Source organism: Phlebotomus papatasi, chromosome 4, assembly GCF_024763615.1.
Source record: "Phlebotomus papatasi isolate M1 chromosome 4, Ppap_2.1, whole genome shotgun sequence".
Classification (NCBI taxonomy): domain Eukaryota; kingdom Metazoa; phylum Arthropoda; class Insecta; order Diptera; family Psychodidae; genus Phlebotomus; species Phlebotomus papatasi.
The window spans coordinates 2,063,456-2,082,993 of NC_077225.1; the positions used below are offsets into that span (position 1 = coordinate 2,063,456).

At 42.8% G+C, this 19,538-nt stretch overlaps 2 protein-coding genes across 2 annotated transcripts; both read left to right on the forward strand.

Annotated features, from left to right (window-relative positions):
• The first annotated feature begins 7,601 nt into the window (after positions 1-7,601).
• Positions 7,602-11,909, forward strand: LOC129808479 (uncharacterized protein K02A2.6-like). Its single transcript, XM_055858259.1, has one exon. It carries the CDS (start codon positions 7,602-7,604, stop codon positions 11,907-11,909), a length of 4,308 nt encoding a protein of 1,435 aa, XP_055714234.1.
• Positions 11,910-13,222: 1,313 nt separating this feature from the next.
• Positions 13,223-17,530, forward strand: LOC129808481 (uncharacterized protein K02A2.6-like). Its single transcript, XM_055858260.1, has one exon. The coding sequence runs from the start codon at positions 13,223-13,225 to the stop codon at positions 17,528-17,530; it is 4,308 nt and encodes a 1,435-aa protein (XP_055714235.1).
• The last annotated feature ends 2,008 nt before the right edge of the window (positions 17,531-19,538 follow it).

Here is a 19,538-nt window from a genome sequence, read left to right on the forward strand (position 1 = left end):
GCAGTCAGTGACGTCCATCCATGCACATGCAGCTCCTCTCTCGGCTCCAGCTTCAACCTCAGCAGTAGCCGCTCCACTCTCCACTCTCTCCCTCTAGTGACGACTGTTAGTCGTGTGCAATTCCTGATGCAATCTTCTTCTACACCTGTTGGAGCACTGATACCGGATATGTCGAAGTGCGAGGCCTGTGATGGAAAAATTACCCGGAGTGGTAGTAGCATTGATTGTGTATAGTGTATAGCCTCATATCATGAGAAATGTACTGGACTCTCCCCATCCACCTTGGACAATATATAATATATATATAATAAATTTATTCAAGCTCTACATTTCCCCCCTTACCATGCGTCCATACCCCCTTACCATATCAGTAAGAAACTATCCACCTTCAAGTGCAGCAAATGCAGGGCCGCTCCGAGAAGAATGTCTATTTCTGCTGAGGCTCTTACAATAATGTCTGTCAACAATAATTTGATTGAGCTGAATGCTTTCGTACAACGTAAGGTGGAGTTACTTGAGGAAGAAATGAAGATGCTGAATGAACTTGCATTGGAAAATAGAAAGTTGCATGCAACTGTTGAGACGTTGAGAGAGGAGAAACTGAAAACTGATGGGAGAGTGGGCCAGCTGGAGGAACAAGTATTGAGGCTCACGGCTGAACGGGACAATCAAATGCAGAGAGAGATATCTAACACTCTTGAAATTCAGAATGCACCAGATGATATGATTTTGCCAAATCACTCTGAGAGTGCAATCATTGTGTTAAAGAGTGCTCTTGATATTGATGTGCGTGTTGATGAGATAGAAGAAACCCAGTTTGTTAAGACCGGTTCCGGCAATGACAGAGAGAGTGGAAATATGTTTCTCATGAAACTCTGTAATTCCACGGTCAAAAGGAAAATCTTGGCAGCAAGGAGGGAACATCACAAGAGGAACAATTTTAGAGGCGTTTACCTCAGGGATACGGAGCATCGAATATTTGTAAATGAAAGGCTCACGATCCGTCGGAGGGAGCTCCTGAAGGAGGCTAAGATTTGGAGGAAGAGGCTGGGCTACAAGTTCATCTGGGTGAATGAGGGGAAGATATTGATGAGGAAGAAGGAGGGAGACAGGGCTTTTGTTATTAATTCGTTCAGTGATTTCTCTAGACTTGATTAACACTATTTGCAATTGCTCAATTTTAAGTTCTTTTTTTATCTTAATTGTTAAATTCAGGTTTTAATCTTCTTCAACTTAGCTTAACTAGACTTTATTTTTTTGTCTTAATTTAGTTCATTTTTATTTTTTTTCTTCTAATTTTATTTTTCTCTTGCTTGACATTGCGTATTGTGTTTTTTCTTTGAATTGTTATTTTGAATTTTACTGATTTTTTCTTAGGGAGATGTCCACCCAATCAGAGTTCGTGGTACTAAGCCAAAACATTAGGAGTATTTCTAAGAATTTTGAGAGTTTCTTGGCAACTGTTCAGACGTACTTTGTACAGCCTGACTTTATTTGTTGAACAGAAGTATGGGTTAATGAGGAGGAGGTTTCAGTTTATCAGATGGATAATTATAAGATGTTTGCAGTTTGTAATAACTCCTACCGATCAGGAGGTGTTATTGTATATGTTCATTCACGCTGTATTTCTTCACAAATTGATGTTCTTTTTAAAACTGCGGATTGTGTCTGTGTAAGTGTCCTAGTTTTTGGCAGCTCGTTCACATTTCTTTGCATTTATAGGCTACACAGGTTCGCTGTGTCCGAGTTCTATTATGAATTAAATCTTTGCCTTGAGAGGTTGAATTGTCGTAATCTATGGGATCTGGGGGATATTAATATTGACATTTTAAATAAGCGGCAAAGTGCACAGTATGATTTGCTTATGGCAGAGTATGAACTTGAATCACTTATTGGGGAGCCCACAAGAATAGGACCTAATAGTGCCACTTGTATTGATCACATCTATTACAGATGCTCAAATATGAGGGTTTGTAATATGATTCCACAAGTCATGCATGTTGGTGTTACCGATCACTCATTGGTGAGCCTAAGGATCATTGTGTCGGACTCTCATTCCAATACTACTGGGGGTGAGTCTAGATCGGTTGAATCTCGGGTGATTGATTTTCAGGGGTTAAATGCTGCATTGCGTGTTGAGATGTGGTGTGATGTTTATCGGGAGTTGGATGTTGATAGTGCCTATTCTGTTTTTGTCTCGCGATTGATTGGCCTTGTGGATAGTTACACTACATACAAACAGTTTAGTGGTAGGCGTGACTGCCCAATTAAGCCGTGGATCACCCGTGGGTTGTGTTATAAAATCCATAGGAAGAATCAACTTCTGAAGCGTGCGAGAAGAAATCAATCGGATTCAAGGCTGGCTGAATACAGTAAAGTTCTTGCCAGGAGAGTTGCAAGGGATATTTCAACTGCTAAGGAATCTTATTACAAAAGAAAACTTGCTACGTCTAGGAATAATCCCAAGAAAAGCTGGAGCCTTATGAATGAGTTGGTATCTCGCCGCACCACTACTGCATCTATCGATTCTGTGTCGTCTAGGGCTGGTAATATTTTGACTAATAAGTATGAGATTGCTGATGAATTCAATAACTTTTTTGTCAATGTGGTTCAGACATCTATTGCTTGGAATGGGGATTCCTCTAATTCCAATCACAAGAAAATTGACAGATCTTTTTTCTTTCGCCCTACTGATTCTCTTGAGGTATATAGAACTATTCAAGGTCTGCGAAATGGTTGCGCTAGTGGTTATGATGGCATCTTTAATAAGATTTTAAAAGCTGTAGTTTTCAATATAGTTGATGTATTAACTTATCTAATCAACAAATCTTTTGAAATAGGAGTATTTCCGAATGCCCTAAAATTGGCATTGGTTATTCATCTATACAAGAAAGGAGATCGCACGAATCTAACTAATTATAGGCCGATTTCAATACTTCCTGCCATATCTAAGGTCTTTGAAAGGATAGTACATGTTAGAATTTATAAATTCCTCACAGAACGCAATTTTTTCTCTCCCTCGTAGTTTGGTTTCAGACCTGGGTTGGGTTGCGAGGATGCCCTCTCACGATTTATTGGTGACCTAAATAGCAATTTAAATGATGGGTATTCCGCCAACATGGCGTTTTCATTGATCTTACGAAGGCCTTTGATTCGGTTCGGCATGGTGTTTTGCTGGACAAACTTGAGGCTGCGGGCTTTCGAGGTCTTCCACTTTCCTGGTTAAAGAGCTATTTGGACAATAGAGTTCAGAAAGTAAAACTGCTGGTACATTATGTCGTCGGGGTGTCCCCCGGTCTTCTCTGCTTGATGGCATCGCCTTGGTTACTTGCCTGGACATCTCTTGGTTGACCTAATGGACGGGGCTAAGTGCTTAGGATGATTCTTTTTATTTAATTCAACTTCCTTTCCGGAGTGAATGGTCGCGTTCCTATACTGAGGGGGTTTCTTCCTCGGCTTCACCGAGTTCTTTTCCCCAATTTGTGATGGTATGAGCACGCGATTTCCGCGTCGGGGGCGCACGGTATCCGGGGTACACCCTTTGGGATGCTTTCTGGGCTTGTGATTGGGGGGCTGTCGTCTTTGCGGAGGGACTTGGGGGGGCTGTCTGCTGGTGCTGATGTGCTGGTTCTCTCTCTTTCTTTCATCCCTCTCGGGGTCATGAGCTTTGGTATTTGTTGTTTATTTATTATTATTATTGTTGTTTACTCTTTCTTTTCATCTGGTTTATATGCTTTGAGTGGATCATATATTTTTATTTTTGTTGTTTTTTAATTTTTTTAAAATTGGTTTTGCACTCTCGTTTGGGTTTTAAAGTGGGTGTTTTTTAACTTTTTTTTCTTTACCTCGTTGGCTTATATTTAAATGACTTGGATTATCTTTCCGCGTTTATCTAAAATTAATTGTTTTTCTTTTTAAATATATATTTTTTTTTTAACCTTTATGCCAAACGGCTGTCACAGCCTGGCCTTTGTCTCTTGATTCAGTGGACATTTCCCATAACTCAAACAAAAGCTAATATGATTGTAAAAATGTTTGTATAATGTTAATCTCTATGGCTTATATAACCTGTGAAGGAGTTTTCCATCGTTTTGCTCTGGAGGTTGGTCAACAACACTAAGACGGCGATGGCCGCAAGGGGGGTGGAAGTTGTCTGAATCAAGATGAATAATAAATACAAATACAAATACAAATACAAGTAGCTGGACTATTGCAGAGACCAAATGGGAGCACTCGGAACTGCCATAGGCCTGCACTTGTTGAAAAGGCAGTCTCTCCCTTATCATTTGGATTCATAGCCACCTGCCAGTACCCCGAGAACAAATCAAGGGAATGAAACCATCGCGCTCCAGACAATGAGCTGAGTATGGCATCGATTCGCGGAAGAGGGTGAGCGTCCTTCCTGGTAATCTCATTCAAACGACGATAATCGACACAGAACCGTAGAGATCCGTCCTTCTTTGGCACAAGCACAACTGGGGAGCACCAGTTGAGCACCTACTCGATCGCTCAATCACCCCTTGGCGTTCCATCGTGGCTACGAGCTGAGCAGCTTCTCTCTGTTTTGCGAGCGGAATACGACGGGGATGTTGTCGAATGGGTGGATGTTCACCTACATCTATGCTATGCGTGGCCAGGGTAGTGTGACCCAAATCATCAGGCGATAGACTGAAAGCCGTTCGGTGTTTGGCCAGCAGCTTACGTACACACTCCCTTTGCTCCTCAGGGATCTCATCATCGATTCTAGTAAGCTGTATAGAATTTCCATTGATTGGAGATCTCTTAAAAATAAGAGACAAAAGACGGTTGGATTTTGAACATGTATGGAGGGAGAGAGAAGAAGGAAAAAGTGGTGAAAAAGATCAGCTGGAAAGAAAGTAGGGGAAGCAGTCTGTTAGTTACGTAAGAAGACTTGAAAAATCAAAGAGACGTGAGGAGAGAAAGTTATAAGTTTATTTTGTGAATTATAAATTAAATATTAGTTCAAACTACAGAAAAATTTACGTGACGTAGAGTTAAACGTGTTCAGTGAAATCTAAGAGGAGAATACTTGTAAATAAAATAATTGGTGAAGGTGATAATTGTGTTTCACTGCCTCAGTGGATTTGGTGAAGGGCATTTGGCGGTCATCGAGGAAACGTCTTCAGGAAAATCCAGCCGCCTACGTTCCGGATCACTGTTGAAGACATTTACTAAAGGAATATATATTTCCAGGTACGTGAATATCACAAACGGTAGAAGGAAGCCCAAGAAACACACAGTCCCTGACAGATTTATAACACCACAATATATTTATAGGTAAACTGGGCAGGAAGAAGAGGGTATTAGATATCACAGAATCCTATCACAGAGAAATTATTGTTTACCACAGGTAATTCTCCACATAAGCAATTCCTCTAATATTTCAGGCAGGGGAGCATTCGACTCATTCCCTATTGTGTCAATCTTCCCATCTGTTACAACTTCAGCCCGCTCGCATGATGCAACGACGGAACCCTGGGGAATGGTGAGAGAATTGTCTGAGAGGTTTATAATTCTTATGGGAATCATCTCTCTTTCGGGGCTTACCAGAGTGCGTCCAATCCTCCAGGATTCCTCAGCATTTTCCACCAGATGTTCAATCAGAATAGGGCCTTCCTCTTCTAATTTCATACAAGCCTGCGCTACACTTTCTGACCAGGCTGGCATCGTAATAGGGGAAGCCAGTCTTAAGAGACTCCGCTGTACATTGGATCCCACCGCGCCATACAAAGGCACAATTGAACCATCACAACGAAAAGTCCCAGTGCTGAACTCCAAATGGCAACGATGGTCGCGTAAAAAATCCAACCCTAAGAGGCACTCATCGGAAATATGAGCCACTAACACTAATTGTTCAAATTCCTTCCCAGCCACTTTCACTTTCACTATACACCTCCCCTCCACCGGGATGTCATCTCCATTGGCTCCACACAATCTCGCTGTATTGCTCTCTAGTGCCTGAGGGGGCACGAGACCAGTCTTTATTACTGTCACAGGAGCTCCACAATTCAATGTAAACACTATTTCTCGCCCATTTATCTCCCCAAGTAACTGTAAACTATCGGGGTCCGTTCCGAGGCCACGGACAGTGAATAACTGAGGAGCATTTATCATTTCAGGCAGCGACTTTAGCTCCGTTGAGCCGGCCCGGTTGCATTTCTCGCCACTGGGGAATCATTTCCTGACGCCGTGGATGACAGTTGGGGTTGGTGATTCACTCCTGAGGTAGTAGAGGATGTTACAGTTACCGCTGAGCTCTGCTGTGGCTTATTCCAGCGATTAAATGGTCTACGGGGAAACCATCGTGGCTTCTCTGTCTGTGTGCCACTCTCACTTCTATTCACTTGAAGATGTATTTCCCTAACGGGTTTCTCTACACAATGTTCGGCAGTCACCGTTGCTTGGAACTCCAGAGAAATTCTTACTGCCTCATCAAGGTCAACAGGGGCCCGCAGTCTCAATTCTCTGCGAAGCTCAGAATTATCTATACCCCACTGGAATTGCTGAAGCAAAAGTCTCTCTCTTGCTGCGGGTGGGCAATCAGAGAAGGCAAACATGGCTAACCGTCTTAAATCAGCCGCAAAATCGGCGATATTCTCCCCCGACTTTTGTGAACGGCCTCGAAATTGAGCCAGACAGACCTCACGATGCTGACTACGGCCAAAACGCCTTTTGAGAGCCTCCTCCACAAGAAAACAATCCTGCCTTTGACTTTATTCCATTCCAGAAAGAACACTGAGTGAGAGAAATCCGAAAAAGTTAAAATAACATTCCGGAAATTTTAATTTTACCCTGCAGTATTGATCCAAAATCGGTGTAAATATAACCCTTTTTAGGTGTATTGTGGGTTAAAGTTACCCTTTTTCATGTTAGTTTTACACTTAAAAAGGTGTAAAATTAACATTAAAAAATGTTGTTATATTTTTACGCCTAAAAAGTGTTAAAGTTATGAGAAAAAAAAGTTAATCGCAGCCTCTTTTTTTTCTCAGTAAATGTCTTTTTCACATCATCTCTTTCGTCAAAGCGACATTTTTTGTTATTTTTTGCATTGTATAATCTCTTAGTTAGTGTTGGGTATCGACCCAACGACAGATGGCGTAAGCCATGCCTGACGCCATCACGGTCACATGACCCTTCCGCGCTCTTAAAGCGTCACTTGCTATACGATTGTCTTGAACTTAGTACGCCATTTATATGCTCTTCATTTTATTAAAAAATATATCTTGTGAATTATCACTAACAGTGTGTATTCTTAGTGCAAACCACTCCTCAATTGGCATCCCAATCATCTATACTCGAACACCGTTTCGGCGACGATTCAGGGATTAACTATTGATTGTTGCAGGTAGGCCACACCACAACAACTGGCGACGATTCAGGGATTAACTATTGATTGTTGCAGGTAGGCCACACCACAACAACTGGCGACGAGAGGTGAGGAAAAGCCCCACAACAACTTGACGGGAAGTGAGGAAAAGCCCCAACAACTGAATTTCCAGAAGCCGCATCTAGAGAAATACGCATTCCGGGAAACTTATCCAATAGTTTCACCCTAACCTCACAAACGGGCACATGTGACAATGGCTACTCAAAAAGAAGACAATATCTCTCTTCTGAGCATCCTCAGCGCAACTCAGAAGCTCCTGGAGGACCAACAAAAACGGCTTGCTCAACTTGAGGCAAGATCCAACCAACCAGATCGTCCAGAACTCACCATTGAGGCTCTTGCGCCTTCCATTCAGACGTTCGTCTACGATCCGGACAATGGCGTCACCTTCGACGCATGGTTTTCACTTCATGAGGATATTTTTCGTGAAGATGCAAAATCCCTCGACGACTCTGCCCGAGTTCGTCTTCTCCTCAGGAAGCTCAACCCTCAAGGGCATGAGGGTTATGTGAATTCTCTTCTTCCAAAAGCTCCACGAGATTTCACGTTTGATGAGACAGTTGCACGGCTAAAAGACCTTTTTGGCCGCCGGGAATCACTTTTTCACACCCGCTGGAGATGCCTCCAAATACAGAAGAAAGAGACGGATGACTTTCAGACACATTCGACTGTCATCAACAAGATTTGTGAAGAGTTTAAGCTGGGAGAGCTTACGCCAGAGCACTTCAAGTGTCTTGTTTTTATTCTAAGCCTCAAAAGCAAGAATGATTCTGATGTGCGAACACGACTTCTTCATAAGCTGGAAGTGGAGAAGCCTGAGACACTCACATTGTCCTTTATGGCCAGTGAAGCAACACGTCTCACCAACTTGAAGACTGAGAGTGCTGATCTTGAGCTCAAAGACACTATGCAGGGTGTTCATTTTGTTCAGCGTCAGGGAAAACCTAAAAAGGGGAATTCTTCAAACTCAAAGTCTCAACAATCCGGGCGTAACTCACAAACACAGCCTACTCAGCAGCCAAAATCTCCTTGTTGGTTCTGTGGTGGATTGCACTTTGTCAAACAGTGTAATTACTCAAAGCACACCTGTAAGGATTGCTCCAGGGTTGGCCACAAGGAAGGGTATTGTTCCCAGAACAATTCCCAAAAGAACTCCTCGAGTTCCAAGTCCCAGTCAAAACAAAAACAAATACACTCTTCGAAATCGAATGTCAATCCTGTCAGTGTTCACCACACTGTTACAAACAGTCAGGCAAAAAGTTACATTGACGTGGTAATGAATGGGAAATCTGTGAAGTTGCTTTTCGACACAGGATCAGATGTGACAATTATCTCCAAGGATGTCTGGAGACATCTTGGATCACCAGTTCTGTCAGAGACTCCCTCTACAGCTTCTGATGCCCAGGGAAATCACATTCCTATGGATGGCGAGTTTTTCTGCACGGTTGACTTCAAAGGGGACATTAAAAGGGCCAGATGTCTTGTCACTAATGTGAACATTAACCTTTTTGGTGTTGAATGGATCAATTTATTCAACCTCTGGGAAAAAACCATTTCTTCACTTTGCAGTGTAAACTCAGTTTCCGAAAAAGACATTGTCACATCACTCAAAACAACTTTCCCATCTGTTTTCTCATCTACAATGGGAAAATGCACCAAGGGACAGGCGCATCTTCAGCTGAAGCCTTCAACAGTTCCAGTGTTCAGACCCAAACGCCCTGTACCATACCATGTCACGGATTTGGTGGATGAGGAACTTCAGAGATTGCAGAATCTGGACATCATTTCTCCTGTGGATCACAGTGAGTATGCAGCTCCTATCGTTGTAGCCCGTAAACCCAATGGTTCCATCCGAATCTGTGCTGATTATTCCACCGGGCTCAACAATAATCTCGAATCCCATCACTATCCTATCCCTACCCCTGACCAAATCTTCGCAACACTGTCAACTTGCTCAGTATTCAGCCAAATAGATCTCTCAGATGCATATCTGCAGATCGAAATGGATGAAGAATCGAAGAAACTCCTCACGATTAACACCCACAGAGGTCTCTTCACATTCAATCGCCTCTGTCCTGGGGTAAAATCGGCACCTGGAATTTTCCAACAGCTCATTGATACCATGCTGGCTGGCATCAATGGGGTTCATGCCTATTTTGATGACGTTCTCATCGCATCAAAGACCAAAGAGGAGCATCATCAGACACTCTTGCAAGTGTTTCGACGACTCAGTGAGTACGACTTCCGTGTCAAATTGGAAAAATGCAATTTTTTTCAAAAGGAAGTACGCTTCCTTGGCTTCATTCTCGATGCCAAAGGACAGCGCCCGGATCCAGCAAAGATTGATGCAATTATCAGTATGCCAGCTCCGTCAAATATTGCACAACTCAGATCTTTCCTCGGGGCCGTCACGTTTTATTCACGGTTCGTGAAGTCTCTCAGCACCATCCGGGCTCCACTGGACAAAATGCTGCAGAAGGACGTTGGAGATTGGAATTGGACGCCACAGTATCAAAAGGCTTTCATCAAGGTCAAAGAAATCCTATCCTCAAATCTCCTTCTCACACATTACAATCCTTCCCTTCCTATCACAATCGCTGCAGACGCCAGTGAGACGGGTATTGGTTGCGTAGCATACCATACCATGGAAAATGGGCAGCTCAAGGCATTTTATCATGCCTCTCGCACTCTTACCAAGGCCGAGAAAAACTATTCACAAATTGACAAGGAGGGTCTTGGACTGGTTTATGCTGTTCAGAAGTTTCACACCTACATCTATGGGAGAAAATTTACTCTTCAGACGGACCACAAGCCCCTACTATCAATTTTTGGCTCGAAGAAGGGAGTGCCCATCCACACCGCCAACCGGCTTCAACGCTGGGCTCTCATTCTGTTGGCATATGATTTTAACATTGAATATGTCCCAACAAATGAGTTTGGTGGAGCTGATGTTCTTAGTCGTTTGATTGAGCAACAAAAGTCAAGCAACGAGGACTTCATCATTGCCCAAGTCCGAGATGACGAGATCGTGGACAACATTCTCATCAGTGACGTGAACAAACGCTTACCGGTGACCTTCAAGAAGATTGAGACTGCCACTCTTTCTTCTCCGACTCTACAAGAAGTCTCCAACTACATCCGGCATGGATGGCCTCGCTCTACAGCTGATTTCTCACCGGAAGTGGCAAACTACTACAAAATCAGAGACTCTCTAACACTCATACATTCATGTATAGTCTACAGAGATCGCATTGTCATACCACCAATTTTCAGAAACGCAATTCTCAAGCAGCTACATGACGCTCATCCAGGAATAAATCGTATGAAGAGTCTTGCCCGCTCGTACGTTTTCTGGCCACATATGGATTCTGATATTGAGAACTTGGTCAAATCTTGTTCTTCCTGTGCTGCTGCTGCCAAAAATCCGACAAAATGCGACCTATCCTCATGGCCTCTCACATCAAGGCCATGGCAGAGAGTACATGCCGACTACGCTGGACCAATTGATGGACAGTGGTTCCTTGTCTTGGTAGATGCTTACACAAAATGGCCTGAAGTATACATGACAACTACCACTACATCATTGGCGACCATCAGCAAAATCTCGGATGCCTGCTCACGTTTTGGATTCATGGAGACCATCGTAACAGACAATGGTACCCAATTCACCAGTGCTGAATTCGCTGAATTTTGCCGCGAGCGAGGTATCACCCATATCACGACAGCGCCATTTCATCCACAAAGCAATGGCCTGGCAGAACGTTTCGTGGACACCTTGAAGCGTTCTCTCTCCAAGCTGTCTGGCATTGGCAACACACAGACAGCCCTCACAAAATTCTTGATGTCCTACCGCTGTACACCCAACCCAAATACGTTCAACGGCAGTTCTCCAGCAGAACTCATGATGTCACGACCACTTCGAACGACACTTTCTCTGACTCAACCTATGGAGAATGATCCAATTGAGAGAAACACGGCCATGGAAAATCAATACAACAAGAAACATGGGACCAAAAGTCGTTCATTCGTTCGAGGGGAGGAGGTATTGGCAAAATGCTTCCGTGGCAATCACTCATTCTGGGCACCCGGTACGATCATCGAGAAACGCGGGAACGTTATGTACAACGTCTCAATCCTTTTGCCGAGAGGATGTTCCAGACTGATTCGCAGCCATGTTAATCAACTCCGTAAACGCTACCCAGACACAAACGAATCAGCTGATGATCCCTCTCTGGTTGAAGGTCAACAAGTCTCCATCCCTTTCGACTACGACGATGGAAATCAATCAGCAGACTCCTCTGCTGACGGGACATCTCAGGAATCTTCCAATGTTCCCATGCGGCGAAGTCGTCAGCCATATCGGAACCCTAGGCTTCCGACACGCTCATCTCCTCCACGACTTCGTTCCCGGCTTCCACGCAGGATCCCGCTGGCTCCAGCTTCTTCAAGGGGGGAGGTGTTGGGTATCGACCCAACGACAGATGGCGTAAGCCATGCCTGACGCCATCACGGTCACATGACCCTTCCGCGCTCTTAAAGCGTCACTTGCTATACGATTGTCTTGAACTTAGTACGCCATTTATATGCTCTTCATTTTATTAAAAAATATATCTTGTGAATTATCTCTAACAGTGTGTATTCTTAGTGCAAACCACTCCTCAATTGGCATCCCAATCATCTATACTCGAACACCGTTTCGGCGACGATTCAGGGATTAACTATTGATTGTTGCAGGTAGGCCACACCACAACACTTAGAGTATGCAAAAACTTCATGGAAATTTGAAGAACAAAAAAGTGGCCTAAATTGCAAGCTAGCCAAAATTTGGTACACTTACCCTATCTACTTATTAATACAAAACTAGGCGATTTTTGAGAATTTATTTCTGTGCAATTGATATCCGAACTGCTGCCGATCAAAGATTCTTTAGCTACCTTTAGTTCTTTTGTTATCTGGGAAAAGTAGAATGAAGAAGGTAAAAATATTTCTTTATGTTCTTTTCTAACTTCATGTAAAATCACGCAAAGCTCGGACACAAGTTACGTATAATGAAAAGTTCGACATCGTGTCTATTTTGATAATATTTTTTTCTGATTTGAATTCTGGGTGATGAATTCTTTGCTTAGACAGGTGAACTGTATGAAAACATGATTGAATTTTAAATTTGGTGATCCTTAGTATTTGTGTTTGATAGCTGCTCCTTTTTTCATTAAAAACGCCTATTAAGCGTTACTTGATGGAGCTAATTCCAAAATATCTTCGTGTGTTTCTATATTACTGTCTGAATGGGTTTGTTGGGTATCGACCCAACGACAGATGGCGTAAGCCATGCCTGACGCCATCACGGTCACATGACCCTTCCGCGCTCTTAAAGCGTCACTTGATATACGAATACGATTGTCTTTGTGATTAGTCACGCCATTTATGTGCTCCAGAATTTATTGAGAAAATATATCTTGTGAATTAGCTCTAATACCGTGTATTTCATTGCGAAACCACTCCTCAATTGGCATCCCTATCATCTATACTCGAACTCCGTTTCGGCGACGATTCAGGGATTAAATATTGATTGTTGCAGGTAGGCCACACCACAACAACTGGCGACGATTCAGGGATTAAATATTGATTGTTGCAGGTAGGCCACACCACAACAACTGGCGACGAGAGGTGAGGAAAAGCCCCCACAACAACTTGACGGGAAGTGAGGAAAAGCCCCAACAACTGGATTTCCAGAAGCCGCATCTAGAGAAATACGCATTCCGGGAAACTTATCCAATAGTTTCACCCTAACCTCACAAACGGGCACATGTGACAATGGCTACTCAAAAAGAAGACAATATCTCTCTTCTGAGCATCCTCAGCGCAACTCAGAAGCTCCTGGAGGACCAACAAAAACGGCTTGCTCAACTTGAGGCAAGATCCAACCAACCAGATCGTCCAGAACTCACCATTGAGGCTCTTGCGCCTTCCATTCAGGCGTTCGTCTACGATCCGGACAATGGCGTCACCTTCGACGCATGGTTTTCACTTCATGAGGACATTTTTCGTGAAGATGCAAAATCCCTCGACGACTCTGCCCGAGTTCGTCTTCTCCTCAGGAAGCTCAACCCTCAAGGGCATGAGGGTTATGTGAATTCTCTTCTTCCAAAAGCTCCACGAGATTTCACGTTTGATGAGACAGTTGCACGGCTAAAAGACCTTTTTGGCCGCCGGGAATCACTTTTTCACACCCGCTGGAGATGCCTCCAAATACAGAAGAAAGAGACGGATGACTTTCAGACACATTCGACTGTCATCAACAAGATTTGTGAAGAGTTTAAGCTGGGAGAGCTTACGCCAGAGCACTTCAAGTGTCTTGTTTTTATTCTAAGCCTCAAAAGCAAGAATGATTCTGATGTGCGAACGCGACTTCTTCATAAACTGGAAGTGGAGAAGCCTGAGACACTCACATTGTCCTTTATGGCCAGTGAAGCAACACGTCTCACCAACTTGAAGACTGAGAGTGCTGATCTTGAGCTTAAAGACACTACGCAGGGTGTTCATTTTGTTCAGCGTCAGGGAAAACCTAAAAAGGGGAATTCTTCAAACTCAAAGTCTCAACAATCCGGGCGTAACTCGCAAACACAGCCTACTCAGCAGCCAAAATCTCCTTGTTGGTTCTGTGGTGGATTGCACTTTGTCAAACAGTGTAATTACTCAAAGCACACCTGTAAGGATTGCTCCAGGGTGGGCCACAAGGAAGGGTATTGTTCCCAGAACAATTCCCAAAAGAACTCCTCGAGTTCCAAGTCCCAGTCAAAACAAAAACAAATACACTCTTCGAAATCGAATGTCAATCCTGTCAGTGTTCACCACACTGTTACAAACAGTCAGGCAAAAAGATACATTGACGTGGTAATGAATGGGAAATCTGTGAAGTTGCTTTTCGACACAGGATCAGATGTGACAATTATCTCCAAGGATGTCTGGAGACATCTTGGATCACCAGTTCTGTCAGAGACTCCCTCTACAGCTTCTGATGCCCAGGGAAATCACATTCCTATGGATGGCGAGTTTGTCTGCACGGTTGACTTCAAAGGGGACATTCAAAGGGCCAGATGTCTTGTCACTGATGTCAACATTAACCTTTTTGGTGTTGAATGGATCAATTTATTCAACCTCTGGGGAAAAACCATTTCTTCACTTTGCAGTGTAAACTCAGTTTCCGAAAAAGACATTGTCACATCACTCAAAACAACTTTCCCATCTGTTTTCTCATCTACAATGGGAAAATGCACCAAGGGACAGGCGCATCTTCAGCTGAAGCCTTCAACAGTTCCAGTGTTCAGACCCAAACGCCCTGTACCATACCATGTCACGGATTTGGTGGATGAGGAACTTCAGAGATTGCAGAATCTGGACATCATTTCTCCTGTGGATCACAGTGAGTATGCAGCTCCTATCGTTGTAGCCCGTAAACCCAATGGTTCCATCCGAATCTGTGCTGATTATTCCACCGGGCTCAACAATAATCTCGAATCCCATCACTATCCTATCCCTACCCCTGACCAAATCTTCGCAACACTGTCAACTTGCTCAGTATTCAGCCAAATAGATCTCTCAGATGCATATCTGCAGATCGAAATGGATGAAGAATCGAAGAAACTCCTCACGATTAACACCCACAGAGGTCTCTTCACATTCAATCGCCTCTGTCCTGGGGTAAAATCGGCACCTGGAATTTTCCAACAGCTCATTGATACCATGCTGGCTGGCATCAATGGGGTTCATGCCTATTTTGATGACGTTCTCATCGCATCAAAGACCAAAGAGGAGCATCATCAGACTCTCTTGCAAGTGTTTCGACGACTCAGTGAATACGACTTCCGTGTCAAATTGGAAAAATGCAATTTTTTTCAAAAGGAAGTACGCTTCCTTGGCTTCATTCTCGATGCCAAAGGACAGCGCCCGGATCCAGCAAAGATTGATGCAATTATCAGTATGCCAGCTCCGTCAAATATTGCACAACTCAGATCTTTCCTCGGGGCCGTCACGTTTTATTCACGGTTCGTGAAGTCTCTCAGCACCATCCGGGCTCCACTGGACAAAATGCTGCAGAAGGACGTTGGAGATTGGAATTGGACGCCACAGTGTCAAAAGGCTTTCATCAAGGTCAAAGAAATCCTATCCTCAAATCTCCTTCTCACACATTACAATCCTTCCCTTCCTATCACAATCGCTGCAGACGCCAGTGAGACGGGTATTGGTTGCGTAGCATACCATACCATGGAAAATGGGCAGCTCAAGGCATTTTATCATGCCTCTCGCACTCTTACCAAGGCCGAGAAAAACTATTCACAAATTGACAAGGAGGGTCTTGGACTGGTTTATGCTGTTCAGAAGTTTCACACCTACATCTATGGGAGAAAATTTACTCTTCAGACGGACCACAAGCCCCTACTATCAATTTTTGGCTCGAAGAAGGGAGTGCCCATCCACACCGCCAACCGGCTTCAACGCTGGGCTCTCATTCTGTTGGCATATGATTTTAACATTGAATATGTCCCAACAAATGAGTTTGGTGGAGCTGATGTTCTTAGTCGTTTGATTGAGCAACAAAAGTCAAGCAACGAGGACTTCATCATTGCCCAAGTCCGAGATGACGAGATCGTGGACAACATTCTCATCAGTGACGTGAACAAACGCTTACCGGTGACCTTCAAGAAGATTGAGACTGCCACTCTTTCTTCTCCGACTCTACAAGAAGTCTCTAACTACATCCGACATGGATGGCCTCGCTCTACAGCTGATTTCTCACCGGAAGTGTCAAACTACTACAAAATCAGAGACTCTCTAACACTCATACATTCTTGTATAGTCTACAGAGATCGCATTGTCATACCACCAATTTTCAGAAACGCAATTCTCAAGCAGCTACATGACGCTCATCCAGGAATAAATCGTATGAAGAGTCTTGCCCGCTCGTACGTTTTCTGGCCACATATGGATTCTGATATTGAGAACTTGGTCAAATCTTGTTCTTCCTGTGCTGCTGCTGCCAAAAATCCGACAAAATGCGACCTATCCTCATGGCCTCTCACATCAAGGCCATGGCAGAGAGTACACGCCGACTACGCTGGACCAATTGATGGACAGTGGTTCCTTGTCTTAGTAGATGCTTACACAAAATGGCCGGAAGTATACATGACAACTACCACTACATCATTGGCGACCATCAGCAAACTCTCGGATGCCTGCTCACGTTTTGGTTTCATGGAGACCATCGTAACAGACAATGGTACCCAATTCACCAGTGCTGAATTCGCTGAATTCTGCCGCGAGCGAGGTATCACCCACATCACGACAGCGCCATTTCATCCACAAAGCAATGGCCTGGCAGAACGTTTCGTGGACACCTTGAAGCGTTCTCTCTCCAAGCTGTCTGGCATTGGCAACACACAGACAGCCCTCACAAAATTCTTGATGTCCTACCGCTGTACACCCAACCCAAATACGTTCAACGGCAGTTCTCCAGCAGAACTCATGATGTCACGACCACTTCGAACGACACTTTCTCTGACTCAACCTATGGAGAATGATCCAATTGAGAGAAACACGGCCATGGAAAATCAATACAACAAGAAACATGGGACCAAAAGTCGTTCATTCGTTCGAGGGGAGGAGGTATTGGCAAAATGCTTCCGTGGCAATCACTCATTTTGGGCACCCGGTATGATCATCGAGAAACGCGGGAACGTTATGTACAACGTCTCAATCCTTTTGCCGAGAGGATGTTCCAGACTGATTCGCAGCCATGTTAATCAACTCCGTAAACGCTACCCAGACACAAACGAATCAGCTGATGATCCCTCTCTGGTTGAAGGTCAACAAGTCTCCATCCCTTTCGACTACGACGATGGAAATCAATCAGCAGACTCCTCTGCTGACGGGACATCTCAGGAATCTTCCAATGTTCCCATGCGGCGAAGTCGTCAGCCATATCGGAACCCTAGGCTTCCGACACGCTCATCTCCTCCACGACTTCGTTCCCGGCTTCCACGCAGGATCCCGCAGGCTCCAGCTTCTTCAAGGGGGGAGGTGTTGGGTATCGACCCAACGACAGATGGCGTAAGCCATGCCTGACGCCATCACGGTCACATGACCCTTCCGCGCTCTTAAAGCGTCACTTGATATACGAATACGATTGTCTTTGTGATTAGTCACGCCATTTATGTGCTCCAGAATTTATTGAGAAAATATATCTTGTGAATTAGCTCTAATACCGTGTATTTCATTGCGAAACCACTCCTCAATTGGCATCCCTATCATCTATACTCGAACTCCGTTTCGGCGACGATTCAGGGATTAAATATTGATTGTTGCAGGTAGGCCACACCACAACAGGGTTAATGCAATTTTATCCCTGCTTATTGCTTGATTTTAATAAACGTGTTTGAAAATAAGAACCTTAAAATATCTCCTAGTATTTAAAGATTTTTTTTGCAAAAATTTCTATTTTTTTTCGAAAAAAACAACCGTAAACTTTATCAACAGACTGGCTATTTTTAGAATAAGATTTTGTATCAGACAGTCATAGAATTTGTATACACAATCAAATTTGTAATTATTGGGCTTATTGGGAAAATTTTGATGTAATTTTTGACGCGTGTTTCGCGTGTTTCCCAGTTCATAAAGACTTATAATGATTAGAAGTTTTCTCTTAATGTCGTTGGTTTAGTGAGGGCCTTGACAGACCTGAGGATTAGCCTAGAGGCGGCTTACCATAATAATATTAGAAATAAGGTTCAAACTACATTTCCATCATTTTCCACTAAGTCGTCTCTCGGCTTAAGTCGTAAGTGTGTCTAGGGCATAAGGCTCTTACTAAAAACACAGTGCAAGAATATTTCTCTATTTTTAACCTACTAACGTCGCCACACCTATAATTAACGTTTTTTTAAGTTTTACTGATTTTTATTGATTAATTTGAACATCTATAATTCACCAGCTTTAAAATTACCACAAAAAATCTGAAAACAAATAACCTATTAATAATAATCAAATCTACGTAATAACAAAATATTGTTACCTTAGAAATAAAAATTAAAAAAAATATTACGTAGTGCTTGCATACTTGGCAAGGATCTTTTTAATGAATAACGTTTAATAAAAATCGTTTGAAAAATGAGCCTTCCAAAGTGGTTGACCTTTGACCTTCAATAATTTAAAATGGCGAATTTTCCGGTCATAAGTATGTTTGGGCGAAATGTTCGCCAGAACTAGCTCTAAAACATATCCAAAAAAATAATGTTTTAGTATCCGAACCGCCCCTAGATTTAAAGATTTTTCTCGAGAAATATTTGTTTGGAAATATTTTAGACGTTTTAGAGTTTCTTGCACAATTTGAAATCATGAAAAAAACGATGAGAAAATAGATTTATATTGAATTTTAGGAAGAAAGCTTATCAAAATCTTCCTAAGAAAGTTTCAAATATAAATTGAAACTGCTCTTGATTCCTTGTTCTTTAAACAAAAAATAATTATTGTTGGTTTTGGAAACGAATCAAAACTGTTTATGAGCTGGTTTTTTATAAGTATAATGTTCAAAAACCATTATGGTCTAAGAATATCAATTTGGGGACATTATTCTCAAGCTTAAAATGCAACTAACTCCAGTAAAAATCTACTCAAAGCCATGAAAACGTTATTGTACCCCTTGTCGAAATTCGTCAAAATCGGCGCAGACATGGTACAAAAAACGAAATTTCCTCGAAAAAGAATTCCTAAGTGTATTTTTTTCCTAAAGGTCTTCAATAAGGAATTCATTGATTTTTAAATAAATTAAAATTCATAAAAATTGGACTCTTCGTGAATGTTCGAAACAACTCTTATTCTTTTCGTTTGAAAAACGGTTTCTTTTGGAGACAATTCTCCAATTCGACTACACTCTTACGAACATTCTGGCTACACCTTTGACACGAAATAGCTAGATATGGCCGGAAAATTTCCAGAAGAAGTTTCCAATGAAAATTTCTGGAAATTTCCATTTTGAAATTTATTAAAATTTACTTCGTTCATTTTTCAATACTATACAAGAAGGTGTCAGCTCTTAGCAATCTTGAATGATAGGCACCTCAATCTATATTACAAT

What these genes read in the sequence shown, in the direction of transcription:
- LOC129808479 (XM_055858259.1), top strand. Translation starts at nt 7,602, where the DNA reads ATGGCTACTCAAAAAGAAGACAATATCTCTCTTCTGAGCATCCTCAGC.
- LOC129808481 (XM_055858260.1), top strand. Translation starts at nt 13,223, where the DNA reads ATGGCTACTCAAAAAGAAGACAATATCTCTCTTCTGAGCATCCTCAGC.